This window comes from Lepisma saccharinum, chromosome 1 (assembly GCF_977018435.1).
Source record: "Lepisma saccharinum chromosome 1, izLepSacc3.1, whole genome shotgun sequence".
NCBI lineage: Eukaryota > Metazoa > Arthropoda > Insecta > Zygentoma > Lepismatidae > Lepisma > Lepisma saccharinum.
In genome coordinates, this window is record NC_139229.1 from 89,687,261 (window position 1) to 89,710,639 (window position 23,379).

Sequence of the window (23,379 nt, forward strand, 5' to 3'; positions counted from 1 at the left end):
AATCACTCATCTACATCTTCGCAAATTAGCCAAAAGTGGCAAAAAAAAAGCGAAGTAAAATAAAGCAAATCAAATCAAATCAGTGCTCAAGTTGAATCTAGCCCGTTTGTTAATCACAATCCGGAGACTTCAAAGTTTACTAAGTATAAAATGATGGCAAACGAACATACTTGTAGATAATTTCGTTGCTATGGGTTTGAGTTTTAAGTCCATTTTTATGCACAGATAGGTTAATTAGGACTGGACCTACAGTTTAAAGTAGTATCCGAACCACTGTGCAATGTGCAATCGAACCCGGCACCTCTTGATTACAAGGCGGCGACGTTACCATTACGCCATCCGGAAGACCCTCCTCGTTGCTGTATTTATAGGAACAAGTGATCTTTAAAAACACAAAAATACAAATTCTATGAATATTTATTTATTTTGGAAAATATAAATAAAAAGGCATTGTTGTACAATCTGACGAACTCAAAAGTCATGATGTGTATTGTGAAAGTGTGTGAACTATGGAAGGAAACAGCAGTGTAATCGATTTTAGTAAGCATAGTTGATTCCGTAACCGGTGAAGCTCATGGTAGCTACCGCTGGGGCGGCAGAGTAGGCAACGCCTAGAAGGCCAGCTGGGGCGGCCTTAACAGCTGGGGCGCCGTATGCGTAGGGGGCGCCGTAAGCCCTAAGAGCAGGAGCGTGGTAAGCGGCTACTGGTGCATGATAAGCGCCGAGCGGTGCGTGGTAACCTCCGTAAGCCAAAGCGTCGTTGCTGACGCGGGTGTCGTACTTGCGGACGCTGGAGTACGGGGTGTCGATGGTCTTCTGATAGGTGGAGACCTGTCCCAGGTTGCCGTAGCTCCTCAGGGTGTTGGCGTACTGGGAGGTGATGGCTGGGGCGGCGACTGCCACGGAGGGGGCGCCGTAGGTGAGAACGCCGGGAGCACCGGCATTGGCGGCAGCAAGGATTACAGCAAGTATGGCGAACTGAAAGGTAATAGAACATAGACGTAATGAAAATTAAGATAAATAAACCTTGTGAATCATATTAGGGCAATTGACTATAAGTAGAGGTTTGGTTAGTTACCTAGGTATGTTAAAATGCCAAGTAGTATTTTTGTTAACTTTGATTACGGCCATCGCCAGTAAAATTCGTTTCGGGTGAGTTTATGTGTTGGCTAAATAGTTTCAAGAAGGTCATGTTGTAGTCATAGCTACTGAGATTATTTTCTCTCTCTATCTATGATTTATCTTTCTTTCGTCTTGTCGTATGTTTTTCTCAATAAAAGAAGAAAGAAAGAAATTGAGAAGGAAGTAGAGCAAGGAAGAGGTAGAGGAACAGGAAGAAAAGGAGAGAAAGATGAAAAATGGAAGATAGGAAGGAGAAAAAGATAAACAATAGAATAGGAGAGATCTTCCTCGATTTATCCTCTTTTATATTTGTTCCATCCTCTCTTTATCTATTTTCTTCTTCCATTCTCTGTTTTTCCTCTCTTCTTGCTGCCTTTTTCTCTCTTTCTTTCTGTTTGTTTCTATGTTCTTGGTTTTGTTTATGTCTTCTTAGTTTTTTTTTCTCTTTCTTCTTCGTCTCTTTTTCTCATTCTTCCTCTATTTCTTTCTTTCTTCCTTTGTTTATCTTTTTCTCTTTCTTCCTCTGTCTTTCCCTTTGTTCTCTTTTTCTCTTTCTTCCTCTTCTTCTCTATCTCTCCCTCTCTCGCTACTGTCCTCTTACCACCTCTTTTTTTTCTTCCTCTGTTCCTCTCACTTTTTCTATCACTCTATTTATTCGTCTTCTACACTTCATCTCTCTATGACCGTGTGTTGCCAGCTCTGCAACAATTATTCTAAAGATTTTTCGTGTATTCACGTATATACATGGGCAGAAGGGTGGGCAGTTACTATTTCACGAAGGGCTTGAGCCCATAATCACCCACGCGGTGGCATCAATCGTGTGTTTGATTGGATGTTAACTTTCCGGAAAACGGATAGACAAGAAAAGTTCAGGTCGCCAACCAGAACGCATCGTTTATCTTCATTACAGACAGAAGAATCCGATGATCTCAGCCAGCTTCAAAGGAACGCATTTTGCCTCACAGCGCTGTAAAACAGAGATCCCAAATGACATAAATCACCCGTTGAACTGGCAAAACCTCTGGGTGAACGTTGACGTTTGGGACTTCCCGGAAGGATTACGAGCGCCTTCCACTCTGTGAAGATTACAGCGGGTGGGGGAGATAGCATCTGTCTCTTACGTGACAAGGACTTCAGGAAACCTATTTGGAAAGTTGAGGAGCGCACTTCCATCGAATAATTAGGCGCAGCATCGAACGTACTGTGTACGAAAGACGATCAACACAGCATTGTGAACATTAAGGAACCACTTAATTTTAAGGCGCCACGATGATGGGTTTCACGGAACTGAACTCCAAGTGTCAAGTTTCGTCAAGAAACTGCGTTGCGTAACCAACTTCAAGTTATTCCAATCCCTAGATTCTTAGAATGAATTTGTAAACAGAACAGTGAAATAACACTGGAATTACAATGCTGGAGCAACTGATGTGTTACGTAGCGTACGTGCCGAATTTGCCTACCTCCGGAAGACTTAATCTTCTCAGCTGTTTGTCATACATGTTGGGTGATGACAAGAGTGCTTTATCAAATGTTTTTAGCTTCTTGAGAAGAGCTGATCTCTTCCACTGTCTGTGAGGAAGCTTTTAGTATTTCTGACTTTTTTAATGTGTTGTGTTTGTCTTGTGAAGGTCCCTTCTTGCACTTTCTTTTGTCAAGGGACTTTTTACACCGCTTTTTTTAAGTTTTTAAGTCGGAATCTTAGATAAGGGACAGTTCCCTATGTATATTCAAAGGTGCAAAATGGCCACACGTGCCGACGCACCCAACAATTAATCGATCAATCTTATAGGAAACAACTACTTGATTGATTGATTTGGTTTACTTTACTTCGTTTTTCTGCCACTTTTGACTAATCGCGAAGATGAGGATGATATGATGAAACTGATGAAGGGACGCTCGCAAACAGGCACCCATGGCGTCGTAGCGCGCTTTGATACCCACTCCACCATACAACTGCTCTCTTAACATGTACACAAGTAGCTATATTATAACCTTACTCTTTTAATACACCACACAGGAGCCGGCCTGCGTTGCGGAGTGGTTAGAACAGCACGTTACGACGCCAGGGGTTCCGGGTTCGAATCCCGATCTGGTCGTGGGTGATTTTATGAAATGTTTGGAGGTGTAACAATACTTTCATTTTGCCATGTTTGTTGTTGGCCATGGAAACGGAATGTCACAGAAAGGTCATTTTCATACCGAAAACTAAGGCAATGTAGTGACACGTGCATTTTCGTATTTCAAGGTATGAGCTTCAGAATTTATTCTAGAGGCATGGTAGAAATTAGGGAGGAATGGCGGAAAACAATTATTATTATTATTATTTTTAAATGTAAAAATGACAAAAGAAATAAATATTGCTTTTCCAATTTGGTGTCGCTATTGAATTTATTTAATACGTATATAGCGATAGTATTTATCCAGTTTGAAATTTAGAAATAGACAATAATAGTTTAAATATTTGTGCAATATTAGAGCACGTACACATATAATGTTACGTTCTAAATTTTTCACACAAATGAACGTACTCAGTTGTTTCCCTAATTCCAATAATACATGCTGATATTAAGAGCATTAAAGAACCACATCTCTAACATGAGAGCAAACAAAACATGGCCGAAGTTAACACCTGCGAACGCATAATGATTCATTGATTGATTAGCTTTATTTTACTTCGCTCTCTGTGCCACTTTTGGCTAATTTGCGAAGATCGGGATGAGTGATGATATTGATAAAAGGACACTCACAAACATCCATGCCCTGGCCGGGATTCGAACCCGAGACCCCTGTTGTCGAAGCGCGATGTGCTAACCATTCCGCCACGGTGACCGGCTCGAACGCACAAGACATGGCCAAAGGGCACGTTGATAGTGCACGAGTATGTTTAATATTTCTTGTCGAATCATCACACACAGAAATCCCCAGGTTCAACTTCCGGGATAGGCATTGGTGGTCCTTGAGTAGTGCAATCAACCCGGTTCAACGCCTTCTTGTGGGGCTCGGTGGGGCTCGCAGTGTTGCCAACCGCTTATTCGAAAAAATCACCAAGGTTTTTGGTCTAACCTAACCTAAAACAGCAAGGAGTTGGCAACTTTGCTTGAGAGTTCACAAACCGGAAGTGGGGCTCGGTGGGGCTCGCAGTGTTGCCAATATTTTACTCGAAAAAATCACTAAGGTTTTTTTTTGGTCTAACCTAGCCTAAAGCAAGGAGCTGGCAATCTTGCTTGAGAGTTCTGCAACAGAAAGTAAAACTCGCAGTGTTGTTAACTCCTCACTCGAAAAAAATCACCAAGGTTTTTGTCTTGGTCTAACCTAGCCTAAAGCAAGGAGCTGGCAAGTTTACTTAAGACTTGCCTTACAGTGCATAAAGCAAGGTTGCCAACCTACTGGTATTTTTGCCATAGCTTTTTACAAAAAAGAGAGAAGAGAGAGAGGGAAGAGTTAAACAACCGACAGCCTACCTACAGTTTTTTTTTTTTGGTCTAACCTAACCCAAAGCAAGGGGCTGGCAATTTTGCTTGAGGCTTGCCTTACAGTGCATAAAGCAATTTTTACCAACCTACATATACTAAACAAAGAGAGCCGGCAACAAATATGTACTGCCGTAAAAAAGAGAGAGATGGATGGTAATATAGTATGTGCGTGCGTGTGTGCGCATAATATGTAGTATTATTAACTAGAGTGTGTTGGCAATTTACTTACAACTAAAAAAAAATAGAGATGCCAACGTTGCTGTAAGATGAAAAGAGAAAGAGATTTATGGCTGGCAACAGTAATGAGCGAATGCGTCATATCGTAATTTTCCAACTCCGGCAATGTTTGTATATCGTGACCTTTGTAAACCTCTCTCGGGGGAACGATGTGTCACACACACACACACACACACACGCGTGCGCGTGTATTGTGACGCAAGCAAACAAACAAAATAATAATAATTGTTGTTTTTTAGGATTCCTGGCCCCCATAACCTCGCCAGGAGTGCGTGGTGCCCAACCAAAAAAGTAAAGGTTTTCCCGTACGGCCTTCGAACGTAGAATTGATTGACGTGCGGGCGAATCTCTTGCGGAATGTTATTCAATTTGCACATCTGACCATACATGCTATTCATCATCAATTTAGCCGTGTTCTGTTTGGCGTCTATTTCGAGCAGTTTGCCCGGCGGTAAAGTCTTATTGTTTTTTAAATTTTTTGATTTTTTACGCAAGGCCATGATCTTGCGTATGCACGTGGCGTTTAGCGTGTCTCGTGAAAAATACACGTGAAGATCAGCTTCCGTACAACCGGCTGGATTTGTAACGCTGCGATAAACATCAACTTCCGTGCCGGGCAGAACGCCTGTTCCGGTGTGGAATTTGCGCCACTCCCAAGTTCATGTTGAAAAGAGAGAGGCCAGCTGCTATTTTGGCCATGCACATGCCCCCTTAACTTGCCCCGTAGGACACGTTCTGTTCTCTTACGAGAATTAATATAGGTTGTCATAGAACCCTCCAATTCATGACTTAGCAAAAAATCTGTTTGGGGATTCATCATGTACACCTATATGTGAGAAAAAGTATGAATAGAACCTATGTTCGGAAATCCAAAATGGCGACCGGAAGTGGTGTTATCTTGGAAACGGTAAGACTTAGGAGAAATCTGTTTGGGGATTCATCACGTACACCTATATGTGAGAAAAAGTATGAATAGAACCTATGTTCAGAAATCCAAAATGGCGACCGGAAGTGGCGTTATCTTGGAAACGGTAAGACTTAGGAGAAATCTGTTTGGGGATTCATCACGTACACCTATACGTGAGTAAAAGTATGAATAGAACCTATGTTCGGAAATCCAAAATGGCGACCGGAAGTGGGGTTATCTTGGAAACAGTAAGACTTAGGAGAAATCTGTTTGCGGATTCATCACGTACACCTATACGTGAGTAAAAGTATGAATAGAACCTATGTTCGGAAATCCAAAATGGCGACCGGAAGTGGGGTTATCTTGGAAACGGTAAGACTTAGGAAAAATCTGTTTGCTGATTCATCACGTACACCTATACGTGAGTAAAAGTATGAATAGAACCTATGTTCGGAAATCCAAAATGGCGACCGGAAGTGGGGTTATCTTGGAAACGGTAAGACTTAGGAAAAATCTGTTTGGTGATTCATCAGGTACACCTATACGTGAGAAAAAATATGAATAGAAGCTATGATCGGAAATCCAAAATGGCGAGCGGAAGTGGGGTTATCTTGGAAACGGTAAGACTTAGAAAAAATATGTTTGCTGATTCATCACGTACGCCTATACGTGAGTAAAAATATGAATAGAACCTATGTTCGGAAATTTGAACGAAGCGAACAGAGAGATCGAATATGATGTGGACGTAGGCGACGGGTTTGTTCATCCTCACAGAGCGGACCTCTACCTTCAATTCGATGTGGTGAAGAAAGAAAGTGGAGACGCGTTTCCCGCAGCAGCAAACTTGATACTTGTGGACAACTTTGTGCCTCGCCTGTTCTCGCAGGTGGAGGTGAGGAAACACAACACCGTCATCGACAGAATAGATTATCCAGGCATCACGTCGACGGCGGTGGGAACGTTGAAATTATCCAAAACGGACGCAGCGTACTATCAGGCAGGAGGATTCGAAGCCGGGACCAAAATATCGACGAGAAGTCACACGGTGCTTTTTCCCATGCGTCTGCTTCCGGGATTCTTCTCGGACTACAAGGAGATTATGTGGAAGAGAGGACTGAGAATCACGTTTCGAAGAGCTGCCAACAACAACGACGCACTGATGCACTGATGCGACGCAGTTCAACAACATACAGTTCGACATGCCAGATTTCATCGTAGTGTTTTTTCAGACCGGGAGGGACAAAAATCAGGAAAAAGATTCCAGCAAGTTTGACGACTGCAAGATCAAGAATGTTTATCTGAAGAACAGTAGAAACGAAGTGTTCCCGCACGAGAATTACAACCTCGACGTGACCAAAAACGATTACCTCAAATTTTACGAAGCGTTCTCGGCTTACAAACGCGTGACCGAGGGAAGCGTGGACATGTACTACACGCCCAGCGAATTTAAAGCACGGAGACCCATGACCGTCATCAACACATCTAAGAGAAAGAAGGTTGTGGTCAACGATCGAACCAACATCAAGATCGTCTGCGAGTTTCACGATGCCTTGCCCGAGGATATCCTATGTAGTGGAACGTGGAGAGAAACCTTGGTGATTTTTTCGAGTAAGATGTTGGCAACACTGCGAGAAAATAAGGCTTATGCCTTACAAGAGCAAACTATTAAGGCGAGCCTCACCGAGCCTTATTTTCGGTCACAAAATTCTCCATTTGGGTCTACTAATGTTGCCAACTCACTAGGCCGTATCAATATTGCGCGCTCAAGCATGATTTAATTTTATTATATTTTCAGATTGACCACAAAACAAGGTGTTGACAGGCAGTGTGTATATATATTGTAAGAAGATGTTTTATTATCAACCTCTACTTCTTGCAGTACATCCTGGACACAACGTTGCAGGTTAACAAAGGATTTTTGGTTAGTATATATTTTTTTTCTTAAAACTGTTCGGTTACTCGCTCGTTCCTGACATCATACACAAAAGTTTTCTCCGCGATGAGGATGACGCTACACAGAGTGTCGGCAGGCAAGGCATCGTGGAACTCGCACACAATCTTGATGTTGGTGTGATTGTTAACAACCACCTGCTTTTTTTTAGATGTGTTGATGATGAACATGGGTCTGCGAGCTATGAACTTGTTTGGATTGTAGTACACGTCCACGTTACCGGAAGTCACTCGTTTGTAAGCTGTGTACGCCTCGTACAGTTTCAGGTAGTCCTCTTCTGCGATGTTTAGGTTGTAGTTCTCACGTGGGAAAACTTCGTTCCTGCTATTTTTGAGGTAAATGTTCTTAATCTTGCAGTTGTCGAACTGGCTTGAATTTTTCTCCTGATTGTTACCCCTTCCTGTCTGGAAGAGTACGGCTGCAAACTCGGGCATGTCGTACCGAATGTTGTTGAATTGCGTGGTTACGTCAAATTCGAAATGATTGCCGGAAGCAGGTTTTTGCACACACTGGTAGCCATAAAACTGAATGGACACTTGAGGATTCTTCAGGATGTCGGCTTTGTACTTGAGAGCATAGTTTGATTCGTATTCTACCACTGGCACGCGCAGCTCCATGGACCTTACAATACACTTGGCAGCGTCGGGTAGTGTGTTGGGAAGCAAGGTAGTCCCGTCCGGGCCCAAAGTGTTGTATCGCATCAGTGCATCGTTGTTGTTGGCAGCTCTGCGAAAAGTAACACGCAAACCACCCTTCCACATGATCTCCTTGTAGTCCGAGAAGAAACCGGGCAGCAGACGCATGGGAAACAGTACTGTGTGACTTTGAGTTTTGATTTTTGTACCTGCTTCGAATCCCCCTGCCTGGTAGTATGCTGCATCGGTCTTGGAGAGTTTCAGTGTTCCCACGGCAGTCGAGGTAATCCCGGGGTAGTCAACCCTATCGATGACGGTGCCGTGTTTTCTAACTTCCACCTGCGAGAATAGGTACGGCACAAAATTATCTACGAGTCTTAGGTTTGCGTTGGCAAGAAATGCTTCGCCGTTGTCTCTCTTCACTACATCAAACTTGATGTACAAATCAGCTCTGTGAGGGTGAATGAATCCATCCCCGACGTCCACATCGTATTCTATCTCTCGATTCGCTTCGTTAAGGTTGGCAAACGTGCGACGGTTGGGAGGGAAGGACTGCAACTCGTAACTTTCGATTTGTTCCATGATGGTTATTTATTATATGTTAATCTCCACGACGGTAGTGGTCGCGGCTCCTGCAAAATCAACCACCCCCCTCTTCTTGTCTGTCACTGCTAATTCTATGTTGTCTATGCGATTACGAGATACAGGAAAGTATATCGGTGGGGAGGGTGTGTAGATAATTGGCTCCATGAACTCAGAGTTTGGTTTGAACGTAGCGATAATACCTGTCTGCTTGTGACTCCCTGGGATGCCGTCAGAGGATTTGGTGATCATATCTTGATTATTTTTTTTACAGAGCAGTTCGGGTAGGTTGTTATTTATAGACCCCACCCCAATTTTTTTTTTGTTTTGTGTTCATGGCGATGGTCGTACCTAATGCGGCGACCCGTTCGCCCCAGCGAGACGTCTCTGCTGACGAGTCTCCCGAAAGCTGCGTGCTCTAACTTTCTGTCAGCATCATGACGTACATCGAGATCGGTATTGGTATTGTAGGCAATATCGTGATTCTTGCATGCAGCATCCAGGGGATTCACACCCTTGTCGCCTTTTTTTTAGTCGCTGTTCGAGTTTGGTACCGGGACCGCGGTACTGGTAACCTGGCAAGTGCATCTTGAAGGATAGCTTGTTGATGATGTCGTTCACGAGACCTCGACCTTTGGCCACGTTCCAAAATTTCGGAGGTAGGGTGTTGATGATTTTGATGAGGTACCCTATGCCTTTGTCGTTATTCACAATGAAGTTGGCAAGCTTGGAGCTAACCATGTCCACAATTCCTACCTTCTCGTTGCGAAAGTTGCTGTTGCCTGCATTCTCCTCTCCTGCAATAACCAACAACCTGTCTATGAGCTTGCGCACGTCGTCAACCCACACAAACTCTTTGGGCAGGTTGTTGTAGAGTTTGACGCCGCTGCCTGTTTTGACCTGGTTCCATATCGGCTTGATGAGGTTCTTGTATTTTTCGCCGCTGCTAGATTTGACGCGATTCTGCGTAGCGTCGTTGTTTTGGTACAAGGCATCCGTCATGATCAAAATTTTCTTGTAACTTTGGTAATCTTCGTCTGTGTAATCTCTTGGCTGCTTTTTTTTTGGTGATGAGTTCCCACAGTCCAACCGTGCCGGGATACCTGTTCCAGCTGTTTTTCTCACCCAAATTGACTTTCACGTTGTCACCCTCGAACGTGACTTTCGATTTTCCGATTTTCCAAACCACGCCCTCGTTGAGTTCCATGGTTGGGTACAATCCGAAAACCTCGTTTTTCTCGAACTAAACTCAACGGCCTGTTGATCAATCAATTTTCGGAACGCTGCTCTTCTTGCTGGAACAGTGACGATTTCGGATTCGCGACGATCGACATGACGAGGAAACCCAACGACGGAAAATACAAAAACAAAATCAACGACTTTCTAAACGTTGCAACGTTGTGAGAAACGACGTTTATTTATATACGTATATAAATAAACGTCGTTTCTCACAACGTTGCAACGTTTAGAAAGTCGTTGATTTTGTTTTTGTATTTTCCGTCGTTGGGTTTCCTCGTCATGTCGATCGTCGCGAATCCGAAATCGTCACTGTTCCAGCAAGAAGAGCAGCGTTCCGAAAATTGATTGATCAACAGGCCGTTGAGTTTAGTTCGAGAAAAACGAGGTTTTCGGATTGTACCCAACCATGGAACTCAACGAGGGCGTGGTTTGGAAAATCGGAAAATCGAAAGTCACGTTCGAGGGTGACAACGTGAAAGTCAATTTGGGTGAGAAAAACAGCTGGAACAGGTATCCCGGCACGGTTGGACTGTGGGAACTCATCACCAAAAAAAAGCAGCCAAGAGATTACACAGACGAAGATTACCAAAGTTACAAGAAAATTTTGATCATGACGGATGCCTTGTACCAAAACAACGACGCTACGCAGAATCGCGTCAAATCTAGCAGCGGCGAAAAATACAAGAACCTCATCAAGCCGATATGGAACCAGGTCAAAACAGGCAGCGGCGTCAAACTCTACAACAACCTGCCCAAAGAGTTTGTGTGGGTTGACGACGTGCGCAAGCTCATAGACAGGTTGTTGGTTATTGCAGGAGAGGAGAATGCAGGCAACAGCAACTTTCGCAACGAGAAGGTAGGAATTGTGGACATGGTTAGCTCCAAGCTTGCCAACTTCATTGTGAATAACGACAAAGGCATAGGGTACCTCATCAAAATCATCAACACCCTACCTCCGAAATTTTGGAACGTGGCCAAAGGTCGAGGTCTCGTGAACGACATCATCAACAAGCTATCCTTCAAGATGCACTTGCCAGGTTACCAGTACCGCGGTCCCGGTACCAAACTCGAACAGCGACTAAAAAAAAGGCGACAAGGGTGTGAATCCCCTGGATGCTGCATGCAAGAATCACGATATTGCCTACAATACCAATACCGATCTCGATGTACGTCATGATGCTGACAGAAAGTTAGAGCACGCAGCTTTCGGGAGACTCGTCAGCAGAGACGTCTCGCTGGGGCGAACGGGTCGCCGCATTAGGTACGACCATCGCCATGAACACAAAACAAAAAAAAAATTGGGGTGGGGTCTATAAATAACAACCTACCCGAACTGCTCTGTAAAAAAAATAATCAAGATATGATCACCAAATCCTCTGACGGCATCCCAGGGAGTCACAAGCAGACAGGTATTATCGCTACGTTCAAACCAAACTCTGAGTTCATGGAGCCAATTATCTACACACCCTCCCCACCGATATACTTTCCTGTATCTCGTAATCGCATAGACAACATAGAATTAGCAGTGACAGACAAGAAGAGGGGGGTGGTTGATTTTGCAGGAGCCGCGACCACTACCGTCGTGGAGATTAACATATAATAAATAACCATCATGGAACAAATCGAAAGTTACGAGTTGCAGTCCTTCCCTCCCAACCGTCGCACGTTTGCCAACCTTAACGAAGCGAATCGAGAGATAGAATACGATGTGGACGTCGGGGATGGATTCATTCACCCTCACAGAGCTGATTTGTACATCAAGTTTGATGTAGTGAAGAGAGACAACGGCGAAACATTTCTTGCCAACGCAAACCTAAGACTCGTAGATAATTTTGTGCCGTACCTATTCTCGCAGGTGGAAGTTAGAAAACACGGCACCGTCATCGATAGGGTTGACTACCCCGGGATTACCTCGACTGCCGTGGGAACACTGAAACTCTCCAAGACCGATGCAGCATACTACCAGGCAGGGGGATTCGAAGCAGGTACAAAAATCAAAACTCAAAGTCACACAGTACTGTTTCCCATGCGTCTGCTGCCCGGTTTCTTCTCGGACTACAAGGAGATCATGTGGAAGGGTGGTTTGCGTGTTACTTTTCGCAGAGCTGCCAACAACAACGATGCACTGATGCGATACAACACTTTGGGCCCGGACGGGACTACCTTGCTTCCCAACACACTACCCGACGCTGCCAAGTGTATTGTAAGGTCCATGGAGCTGCGCGTGCCAGTGGTAGAATACGAATCAAACTATGCTCTCAAGTACAAAGCCGACATCCTGAAGAATCCTCAAGTGTCCATTCAGTTTTATGGCTACCAGTGTGTGCAAAAACCTGCTTCCGGCAATCATTTCGAATTTGACGTAACCACGCAATTCAACAACATTCGGTACGACATGCCCGAGTTTGCAGTCGTACTCTTCCAGACAGGAAGGGGTAACAATCAGGAGAAAAATTCAAGCCAGTTCGACAACTGCAAGATTAAGAACATTTACCTCAAAAATAGCAGGAACGAAGTTTTCCCACGTGAGAACTACAACCTAAACATCGCAGAAGAGGACTACCTGAAACTGTACGAGGCGTACACAGCTTACAAACGAGTGACTTCCGGTAACGTGGACGTGTACTACAATCCAAACAAGTTCATAGCTCGCAGACCCATGTTCCTCATCAACACATCTAAAAGAAAGCAGGTGGTTGTTAACAATCACACCAACATCAAGATTGTGTGCGAGTTCCACGATGCCTTGCCTGCCGACACTCTGTGTAGCGTCATCCTCATCGCGGAGAAAACTTTTGTGTATGATGTCAGGAACGAGCGAGTAACCGAACAGTTTTAAGAAAAAAAATATATACTGACCAAAAATCCTTTGTTAACCTGCAACGTTGTGTCCAGGATGTACTGCAAGAAGTAGAGGTTGATAATAAAACATCTTCTTACAATATATATACACACTGCCTGTCAACACCTTGTTTTGTGGTCAATCTGAAAATATAATAAAATTAAATCATGCTTGAGCGCGCAATATTGATACGGCCTAGTGAGTTGGCAACATTAGTAGACCCAAATGGAGAATTTTGTGACCGAAAATAAGGCTCGGTGAGGCTCGCCTTAATAGTTTGCTCTTGTAAGGCATAAGCCTTATTTTCTCGCAGTGTTGCCAACATCTTACTCGAAAAAATCACCAAGGTTTCTCTCCACGTTCCACTACATAGGATATCCTCGGGCAAGGCATCGTGAAACTCGCAGACGATCTTGATGTTGGTTCGATCGTTGACCACAACCTTCTTTCTCTTAGATGTGTTGATGACGGTCATGGGTCTCCGTGCTTTAAATTCGCTGGGCGTGTAGTACATGTCCACGCTTCCCTCGGTCACGCGTTTGTAAGCCGAGAACGCTTCGTAAAATTTGAGGTAATCGTTTTTGGTCACGTCGAGGTTGTAATTCTCGTGCGGGAACACTTCGTTTCTACTGTTCTTCAGATAAACATTCTTGATCTTGCAGTCGTCAAACTTGCTGGAATCTTTTTCCTGATTTTTGTCCCTCCCGGTCTGAAAAAACACTACGATGAAATCTGGCATGTCGAACTGTATGTTGTTGAACTGCGTCGCATCAGTGCATCAGTGCGTCGTTGTTGTTGGCAGCTCTTCGAAACGTGATTCTCAGTCCTCTCTTCCACATAATCTCCTTGTAGTCCGAGAAGAATCCCGGAAGCAGACGCATGGGAAAAAGCACCGTGTGACTTCTCGTCGATATTTTGGTCCCGGCTTCGAATCCTCCTGCCTGATAGTACGCTGCGTCCGTTTTGGATAATTTCAACGTTCCCACCGCCGTCGACGTGATGCCTGGATAATCTATTCTGTCGATGACGGTGTTGTGTTTCCTCACCTCCACCTGCGAGAACAGGCGAGGCACAAAGTTGTCCACAAGTATCAAGTTTGCTGCTGCGGGAAACACGTCTCCACTTTCTTTCTTCACCACATCGAATTGAAGGTAGAGGTCCGCTCTGTGAGGATGAACAAACCCGTCGCCTACGTCCACATCATATTCGATCTCTCTGTTCGCTTCGTTCAAATTTCCGAACATAGGTTCTATTCATATTTTTACTCACGTATAGGCGTACGTGATGAATCAGCAAACATATTTTTTCTAAGTCTTACCGTTTCCAAGATAACCCCACTTCCGCTCGCCATTTTGGATTTCCGATCATAGCTTCTATTCATATTTTTTCTCACGTATAGGTGTACCTGATGAATCACCAAACAGATTTTTCCTAAGTCTTACCGTTTCCAAGATAACCCCACTTCCGGTCGCCATTTTGGATTTCCGAACATAGGTTCTATTCATACTTTTACTCACGTATAGGTGTACGTGATGAATCAGCAAACAGATTTTTCCTAAGTCTTACCGTTTCCAAGATAACCCCACTTCCGGTCGCCATTTTGGATTTCCGAACATAGGTTCTATTCATACTTTTACTCACGTATAGGTGTACGTGATGAATCCGCAAACAGATTTCTCCTAAGTCTTACTGTTTCCAAGATAACCCCACTTCCGGTCGCCATTTTGGATTTCCGAACATAGGTTCTATTCATACTTTTACTCACGTATAGGTGTACGTGATGAATCCCCAAACAGATTTCTCCTAAGTCTTACCGTTTCCAAGATAACGCCACTTCCGGTCGCCATTTTGGATTTCTGAACATAGGTTCTATTCATACTTTTTCTCACATATAGGTGTACGTGATGAATCCCCAAACAGATTTCTCCTAAGTCTTACCGTTTCCAAGATAACACCACTTCCGGTCGCCATTTTGGATTTCCGAACATAGGTTCTATTCATACTTTTTCTCACATATAGGTGTACATGATGAATCCCCAAACAGATTTTTTGCTAAGTCATGAATTGGAGGGTTCTATGACAACCTATATTAATTCTCGTAAGAGAACAGAACGTGTCCTACGGGGCAAGTTAAGGGGGCATGTGCATGGCCAAAATAGCAGCTGGCCTCTCTCTTTTCAACATGAACTTGGGAGTGGCGCAAATTCCACACCGGAACAGGCGTTCTGCCCGGCACGGAAGTTGATGTTTATCGCAGCGTTACAAATCCAGCCGGTTGTACGGAAGCTGATCTTCACGTGTATTTTTCACGAGACACGCTAAACACCACGTGCATACGCAAGATCATGGCCTTGCGTAAAAAATCAAAAAATTTAAAAAACAATAAGACTTTACCGCCGGGCAAACTGCTCGAAATAGACGCCAAACAGAACACGGCTAAATTGATGATGAATAGCATGTATGGTCAGATGTGCAAATTGAATAACATTCCGCAAGAGATTCGCCCGCACGTCAATCAATTCTACGTTCGAAGGCCGTACGGGAAAACCTTTACTTTTTTGGTTGGGCACCACGCACTCCTGGCGAGGTTATGGGGGCCAGGAATCCTAAAAAACAACAATTATTATTATTTTGTTTGTTTGCTTGCGTCACAATACACGCGCACGCGTGTGTGTGTGTGTGTGTGTGTGTGACACATCGTTCCCCCGAGAGAGGTTTACAAAAATCACGATATACAAACATTGCCGGAGTTGGAAAATTACGATATGACGCATTCGCTCATTACTGTTGCCAGCCATAAATCTCTTTCTCTTTTCATCTTACAGCAACGTTGGCATCTCTATTTTTTTTTAGTTGTAAGTAAATTGCCAACACACTCTAGTTAATAATACTACATATTATGCGCACACACGCACGCACATACTATATTACCATCCATCTCTCTCTTTTTTACGGCAGTACATATTTGTTGCCGGCTCTCTTTGTTTAGTATATGTAGGTTGGTAAAAATTGCTTTATGCACTGTAAGGCAAGCCTCAAGCAAAATTGCCAGCCCCTTGCTTTGGGTTAGGTTAGACCAAAAAAAAAAACTGTAGGTAGGCTGTCGGTTGTTTAACTCTTCCCTCTCTCTCTCTTCTCTCTTTTTTGTAAAAAGCTATGGCAAAAATACCAGTAGGTTGGCAACCTTGCTTTATGCACTGTAAGGCAAGTCTTAAGTAAACTTGCCAGCTCCTTGCTTTAGGCTAGGTTAGACCAAGACAAAAACCTTGGTGATTTTTTTCGAGTGAGGAGTTAACAACACTGCGAGTTTTACTTTCTGTTGCAGAACTCTCAAGCAAGATTGCCAGCTCCTTGCTTTAGGCTAGGTTAGACCAAAAAAACCTTAGTGATTTTTTCGAGTAAAATATTGGCAACACTGCGAGCCCCACCGAGCCCCACTTCCGGTTTGTGAACTCTCAAGCAAAGTTGCCAACTCCTTGCTGTTTTAGGTTAGGTTAGACCAAAAACCTTGGTGATTTTTTCGAATAAGCGATTGGCAACACTGCGAGCCCCACCGAGCCCCACAAGAAGGCGTTGAACCGGGTTGATTGCACTACTTCCTTGTGTATCCCTTCATGTTCTCATCACTCATCCTCCTCGTCGCGATTAGCCAAAACTGGCGGAAAAGCGACGTAAAGAAAGCAATACAATCTTCAAACCTGAAACCAAAATCCTTGGTTTGGTTCGAGCGGTCTCGGGTTCGATTCCCGATAGGAACACCCAAAATATTGGTGTTTACTCAACATAATAAGGACATTTGGGGAGCTACTTGTAAGCAATAAAAGTGGACACAGGTTTCGAAAGCCGGAAAACAGTGGCGGTGGGACTCGATGCGCTGACCATGCGTCACCTAGTGAAAAAGTATCTTGGTAGAACTTGACCTGACTTTCAAAGGGCTTTGTTAACATTTAGATCAGGTTGACCGGCTGTCTCTTCCCTTGAAGACGTAGAAAATAGGGCAACAAAATCCGGATAGTAATAATATCCAGATTCGGATATCCGGATAGTACAGATTTGATGAAGGCTTTTTAGAAAATCCATACAGTGAAATACGAATATGTCGAATAAAAGAATATGTAGATTTCCCTCAAAACAGATAACAACGGGGATTGATACCAGCACATATTCTAACCTAATTTCGGTGCGCTGATTTCAGATCTGAGGTTAGTTTTTCTCTGTAAGCTCTAGTTTTTTGCAATTCAACATTTTAGTTTTTCACCTTGATATCCACTTTTCAAAATTCAATTCAACATTTTAAAGTTGGGTGGCATCTTGAATACCATCTCGGCGAAAATATACTTAATTTATTCACAAACACGTGTAAGTGCATCACAATATGCATTACAGTTTGAAAATACGGCAAGATAGAAGCACTTTTTGGAGTATTAAACATGTATTCAATGTAGTAAAATATGAGTATGAATTTAAGGCTCTTTTAAAAGAAAATAACACATAATGCGTACATGTAGACGGAAGAAAATATAAGAAAATTGATATGCATGACATGCAAAGTTCAAATAGGTTCTATTCAACCAAGAACTGTGCCTGTAGCTCTTGCTCTGTGAACTTGCTCAGGGCAGTCTCGCTGGCAGCTGTAGTCTGCCATTATCTTGTCCCATCGCCTTTGACATGCTCTTTTATGTCATTATGTTGTTCTCGCAGATGCACTGAGTGACCAACTGGAACTGATCCATAAATATTCCCGTTGTGCAAGAGAATACACATGATACTGTGCTTAGAGCTATCGAGAAGTAATCACCATTCTTTGGACTACACGAGGTAAGACCTAATTAGGTGAGAAGACCTGGGATATCATGGCAGTAAACAGAGTGCTTATCTTCTGAAAAGAAGTCCACAAAAATCTGCTCTCATTTTCGCAAATATGACACTTTTGCTTAACAGTGCAGTATATATTTTTTCTTACAGCCTCTATGCTAATAACTCAGCTGCTTTCTTATGTCTAAGTGAGGAAGCCATGATCCGATATGAAGAACCGAAACAAAGGTGTTTTAGGGCCTCACCGATGACGTGGTGGAAACGTTGTCACCTTGTCATCAAGTGGTCCTGGGTTCGAACCCGGTGAAGGCACATAGTGGTGCATCCCACTTTAAACTGCGGGTCCAGTCCCGATTAGCCTTTCTACACATGAAGTGGACTTAAAACACACTTAATTAATCAATTGAAGGTGTTTTGGTGCATGGTTAGGGTAAATCTAAGCGTCGTTGTCCACCTATCCTCTATGTAAATACCAATGGGTGTCCTTTTTCGCAAAAGTAAAAGTTTCAGATACGGGAAAACAGGTTTCATATCTGAAATCAGTGTTGAAAAATTACAGTTGAAAAATAAAATGCAACAGAAAATGAGGAAAAAATTGTTCCCCCGTGTAATCGATAGAACTTCCCGGATAATGCACACATTCGGATATCCTAGCATTTTGGATAATCCGAATATCCGGGCAATGCGGACTTCCGGATATTTGAAATCCGGATAAAAAAATATCCTATATCCGGATAAAAGTCCTACTGTGCGGTAGGAAACCTTTATAAAGTACACCAAAAGCCTCCTTATCCTAATTTGATGGGACCAGGGCCATTTTGTTTAAACCAAATTTAAGAAAATAGGGAATATATTGTATTCATTCTACTTTGCGACAGGACAGTGTTGACATTAATACAGTCAGGGCAACCATGCAGCTAGTTCACTACGCAAACTACAGAGGGTGCTAAAACTAGTATTACTATAATTATAGTGTAGTTACTGTCGAAATAATACACAGTACATAATGCTGTAAGGATTCATCAATTTTTCAACTATTTTCAATATTAATACACTGTACTTAAAAAATACAACGTTGCCTGTAAGTCAGTTGAGAAAAATGCATTATTAATGTAAATAGTTTCTTGATATATTTCAATAAATATAAAGTCGTACAGACAACATTTATGCAAAAAAAATATAGCATTGTTTTCTGATATAGGTTATTTATTATTGGTATGCAAGGATTATGGTAAAAACTTTTTAGTATCTTATATATTCAACGTTATCGAGAATAAGAAGACCTTTAACGTCTAGCTACTGCTTGTTAAGTGACTACTCTTGTCAACTGACGTATGGGCCAACTTGTTATTATTGATAGAGATATAGTTTATTTTACGATTACACTCTTCCATCACGTGTAATTGCTTGTATACGCCGTATTAAATATTGATTACAGCACGGGAAGATGTGTTTGTGAATCGTATCGCATATCTAACGGATTTTCGGATGAAAGTAATTTTTAGATTGATTGATTTGGTTTATTTTACTTCGCTTCTCTGCCAGTTTTGGTTAATCGTGAAGATTATGGTGAGTGATTATAAGATGAAATTAATAAAGGGCACTCACAAGAACACCCTTGAAAGATGCGGGATTCGAACCTGGGAACCCTGACGTCGTATCGGAGATCTGTGCGCCATTTTTTAAAGTATTGGTTTTTTTATGGAATTGTTAATGAAATTCGATTATTCCGTTCTAATGTGATTGCTGAATCTTAATTAATTCATAAACCATACATAAAAATATTGGGAAGTATTGACTTAGTTGTGAAGCAAAAAAAAAAAAAAAGACAGACAGTATGTGTATTGAATAGATAGCCCCGTTCTTATTCACTTTTCTCTAATCTTCCCTAGTTCCTGAAGAAGTGAGATTAGACGCTGAAACATTAACAAGTCTTTAAAGGTTAATCATTCCATCTCAAACTTTAAGGAAATCACGATAACTTACTATCCATATCTTTACAGCATGCACCTTGCATTAAGTTTCATTTTCCCAGCAATCATAATTCCTACCTTTTTCGTTCTACAGGAAAATATGGACGAAATCTACACAGCAACATAATTCTTCCAAGATTCCAAAGTCTAAGAGTAATTAATAATTGTTCAAGATAAATAACTTAAGGTAGGCCAATTAGGATTGACGTCATCACGAGAAGTCGTGTTAGACACACCACTGCACCTGCTTCATGACAACTCATTATTCGTTCGGGAGGAAAACTTGAAGACAGATTTTAAAACGCGTTGACTTCAACACCACGAAACCTTGTTTCATTTCATCGTATCTCGCAGGAAAATGTCAGAATGTCTGTTTTCAGAAGTTTGAGAATGTTTCTGTTCTTTTAGGAAGTCTATACTATTTCTCCCCACAACCTTATTCGTCATTGACTTTCCAATATTCAAGAGTAAAATTTAACGTAAACAACAGCTTCAAAGAAAAATCTTCGATTTGAATTACCCGTTTCATAACTCCTCTCTGATTAGAAATTTAAATTTAGACTTTCTTCATTTCCTCTTTTTTAAGTAGATGAAATAAGGTCGGTGACATTCCGTGCCTTTTGAAGATCAAATTGAGAAACGGAAATTGTTTAATTGGTCAGAAAATGAAAGGGGTTTAGAAATGAGTCGAGATTTTACAAAGCTTCGCTTTCCATGATAGATGAACTTATGACGTATGGAGTGTGTATTTTTGTAATAACATTTTCCTTTAACTTATCTCCAGTACTAAGAATAAGTGGCAACTTTATGAAACAAGTTTGTAGCTAATTTGTTTAAAATTTATAATAAATAGTTATTGATGAGGTGGATGAATGAACAAACCTAAACATTTAAGACCACCTGGGTTTGAACTCAAGATTCTGGTTTCGCAGTACTTTACCTAACACTTAGAGAGACCCTAAGTGTATCATGAATAAATCCATGAGCATATTTATCTTTGAGGGGTGAGGGGCGGGGGAGCACGGTGAAAGCACCAGTGTCATATTTCTTGTCTGAATTTTCGGTGGGGTAATGATTGTGTAATAATAGTAACATAATACAGTGCAAATTCAGATATCTGCTTGTAGATAGAGACAGTGCCAATTGAGATTATCTGCTGTTAGAAAAAGACCGTGCCAATTAAGATTATCTGCTAATGGAAAGAGACAGTGTCAATTGATATTGTCTGCTGATAGAAAGAGACAGTGCCAATCTAAATTGTCTGCTGTTAGAAATAGACATTGCCAGTTGAGATTGTCTGCTGATAGAAAGAGACTGCCAATTGAGATTTTCTGCTGATAGAGACAGTGCAATTAAGATTGCCTGCTGATATAAAGAAACAGTGTCAATTGAGATTGTGTGCTGATACAAAGAGACAGTGACAGTTGCGATTGTCTGCTGGTAGAAAGAGAGAGTGCCAGTTGAGATTGTCTGCTGATAGAAAGAGACAGTGTCAATTGAGACTGTCTGCTGATAGAAAGAGACCGTGCCAATTGAGATTATCTGCTGATGGAAAGAGACAGTGCCAATTGAGATTGTCTGCTGATGGAAAGGGACAGTGTCACCTGAGATTGTCTGCTGATGGAAAGAGACAATACCACCTGAGATTGTCTGCTGTTGGATAGAGACAATGCTACTTGAGATTGTCTGTTGATAGAAAGAGAGAGTGCCAGTTGAGATTGTCTACTGATAGAAAGAGACAGTGTCAATTGAGATTGTGTGCTGATAGAAAGAGAGAGTGCCAGTTGAGATTATCTGCTGTTAGAAAAAGACAGTGTCAATTGAGATTATCTGCTGATAGAAAGAGACAGTGTCAATTGAGATTGTCTGCTGATAGAAAGAGACAGTGCCAATCTAAATTGTCTGCTGTTAGAAAGAGACATTGCCAGTTGAGATTGTCTGCTGATAGAAAGAGACTGCCAATTGAGATTTTCTGCTGATAGAGACAGTGCAATTGAGATTGCCTGCTGATATAAAGACACAGTGTCAATTGAGATTGTCTGCTGATACAAAGAGACAGTGACAGTTGAGATTGTCTGCTGGTAGAAAGAGACAGTGCCAATTGAAATTGACCACGGCTAGAAAGACAGTGGCAATTGAGATTGTCTAGAGCTGGAGAAATAGTATATTAAAGGAAATGGTGAAAGGCTGATAAGACAGTGCTAATTAAGATTTTGTACCATTCGGAAGAGAGAATAGTTCCAAGCATATGCGTAGAATAGCTTGAGATAAAATACACTTGCTGAGAACAGCGTTCAGAAATGAAGATCACTTGTAACAGATCACTGCTAGGGAAATAATGCAGTAATTAAAAGTTCTGAACCGGTACGATAGCACTTCGTGTTATCATAGTCAAAAAACACACTTTTCTTTCTATGTACCAGCAACAACTCCGAGGAAAATTACAACCACCAAATTAGAAGTTGCATTTCCTAGGTTACTTACCCTGAGAGCCATTGTAAATGTAGATAATATCTATTGCCGATCCAAGAAGAAACGAACTAGGTTATTTTCACCAAAATATGGTTGTCACTGTTGGATGCAAACTGCGTTTCGGAGCAGTGTGTCCCTAGCTTTTATAAGAGTTGACCCCGGTAAAAGAAAGGCCAGAAGACAAAAGGTACAACGTCACGACAGAAGATAATAAAGGAACAGCATTTTTTCAAAAGGAAGGCAAGAAGGATGGATTGAGGCATATGTGAACTTTCACTGACATGTGTGTGTGAGTGCGCCCTCATATCAAAACGACGTAACCTAAAGCAAAAGGCAGTCAACCAACGCCTATTGTTTTGGGTTTGACAAACAAACAGGTTCATGGTATCGCCTCTAGAAGCATATTGGACTCTTCCGACACAAGAAAGCAGTCAATATCGCCCCAGGAGAATGTATGATGGACGTGTAGAAAGAACGATATCGGGTTAGAAGAAAAAAAAATCATAAAATGTCATGTGTCAGTTGCATTTACCATTAGGCTCAAAGAATGGAGTCGGCCCCTCCTTTTTCATGCGGTATACATATCGATTCCAATGGGAATTTGCTGTGTCAGCAACTTTAACTAGACAAGGAGTAAAGCGAACTGTCCAAAATGTACGAGGATTAATTTAATACCCTTTTTTACAAGGGTTTTGTCGAAGTTCGTTTAAGAGTTTGGAACAACGCGCGTAAGTTGAAGTTACGAAATGTTTGTTTGTTAGGACTATCCAAAGATGGCGGTGTTTCAGCGGAAAAATAAACATATTTATTTTCCTGTAGATGAAAATTATAGTTGTACGTGACGAAATAAACTATATTTGTATTTCATACACTTCTAAAAAATATGCAACTGAACTGTCACTAAAAGTGCTGGCAATGGAATTGACGTTGTTTACCACCAGTTTTGCTGCATCATTTGCTGTCAAACTATACCAGGTATGGATGTCTTTAACATTCGATTATGTGTTCTAAACAGTACCACGCGAGAGACGCGGGTTCGATCCCCTGCGGGGGACAACCGTGATTTTTTCCCACCTGTTCAAACGGCGCCCACCCAGCGTCGTATAGAGTGGGTACCTGAAGGAAACTCTG

General features: G+C 42.1%; 1 protein-coding gene across 1 annotated transcript; it reads right to left on the reverse strand.

The window, feature by feature from the left end:
• Nucleotides 1-406: 406 nt before the first annotated feature.
• Nucleotides 407-22,351, reverse strand: LOC145984255 (cuticle protein 76-like). The gene is made up of 2 exons (XM_083117865.1): nucleotides 22,261-22,351; nucleotides 407-978 (listed from the first exon to the last, which is right to left on the reverse strand). Exons 1-2 carry the CDS (start codon nucleotides 22,270-22,272, stop codon nucleotides 538-540), a joined length of 453 nt encoding a protein of 150 aa, XP_082973991.1. The 5' UTR covers nucleotides 22,273-22,351; the 3' UTR covers nucleotides 407-537.
• Between the last annotated feature and the right edge of the window lie 1,028 nt (nucleotides 22,352-23,379).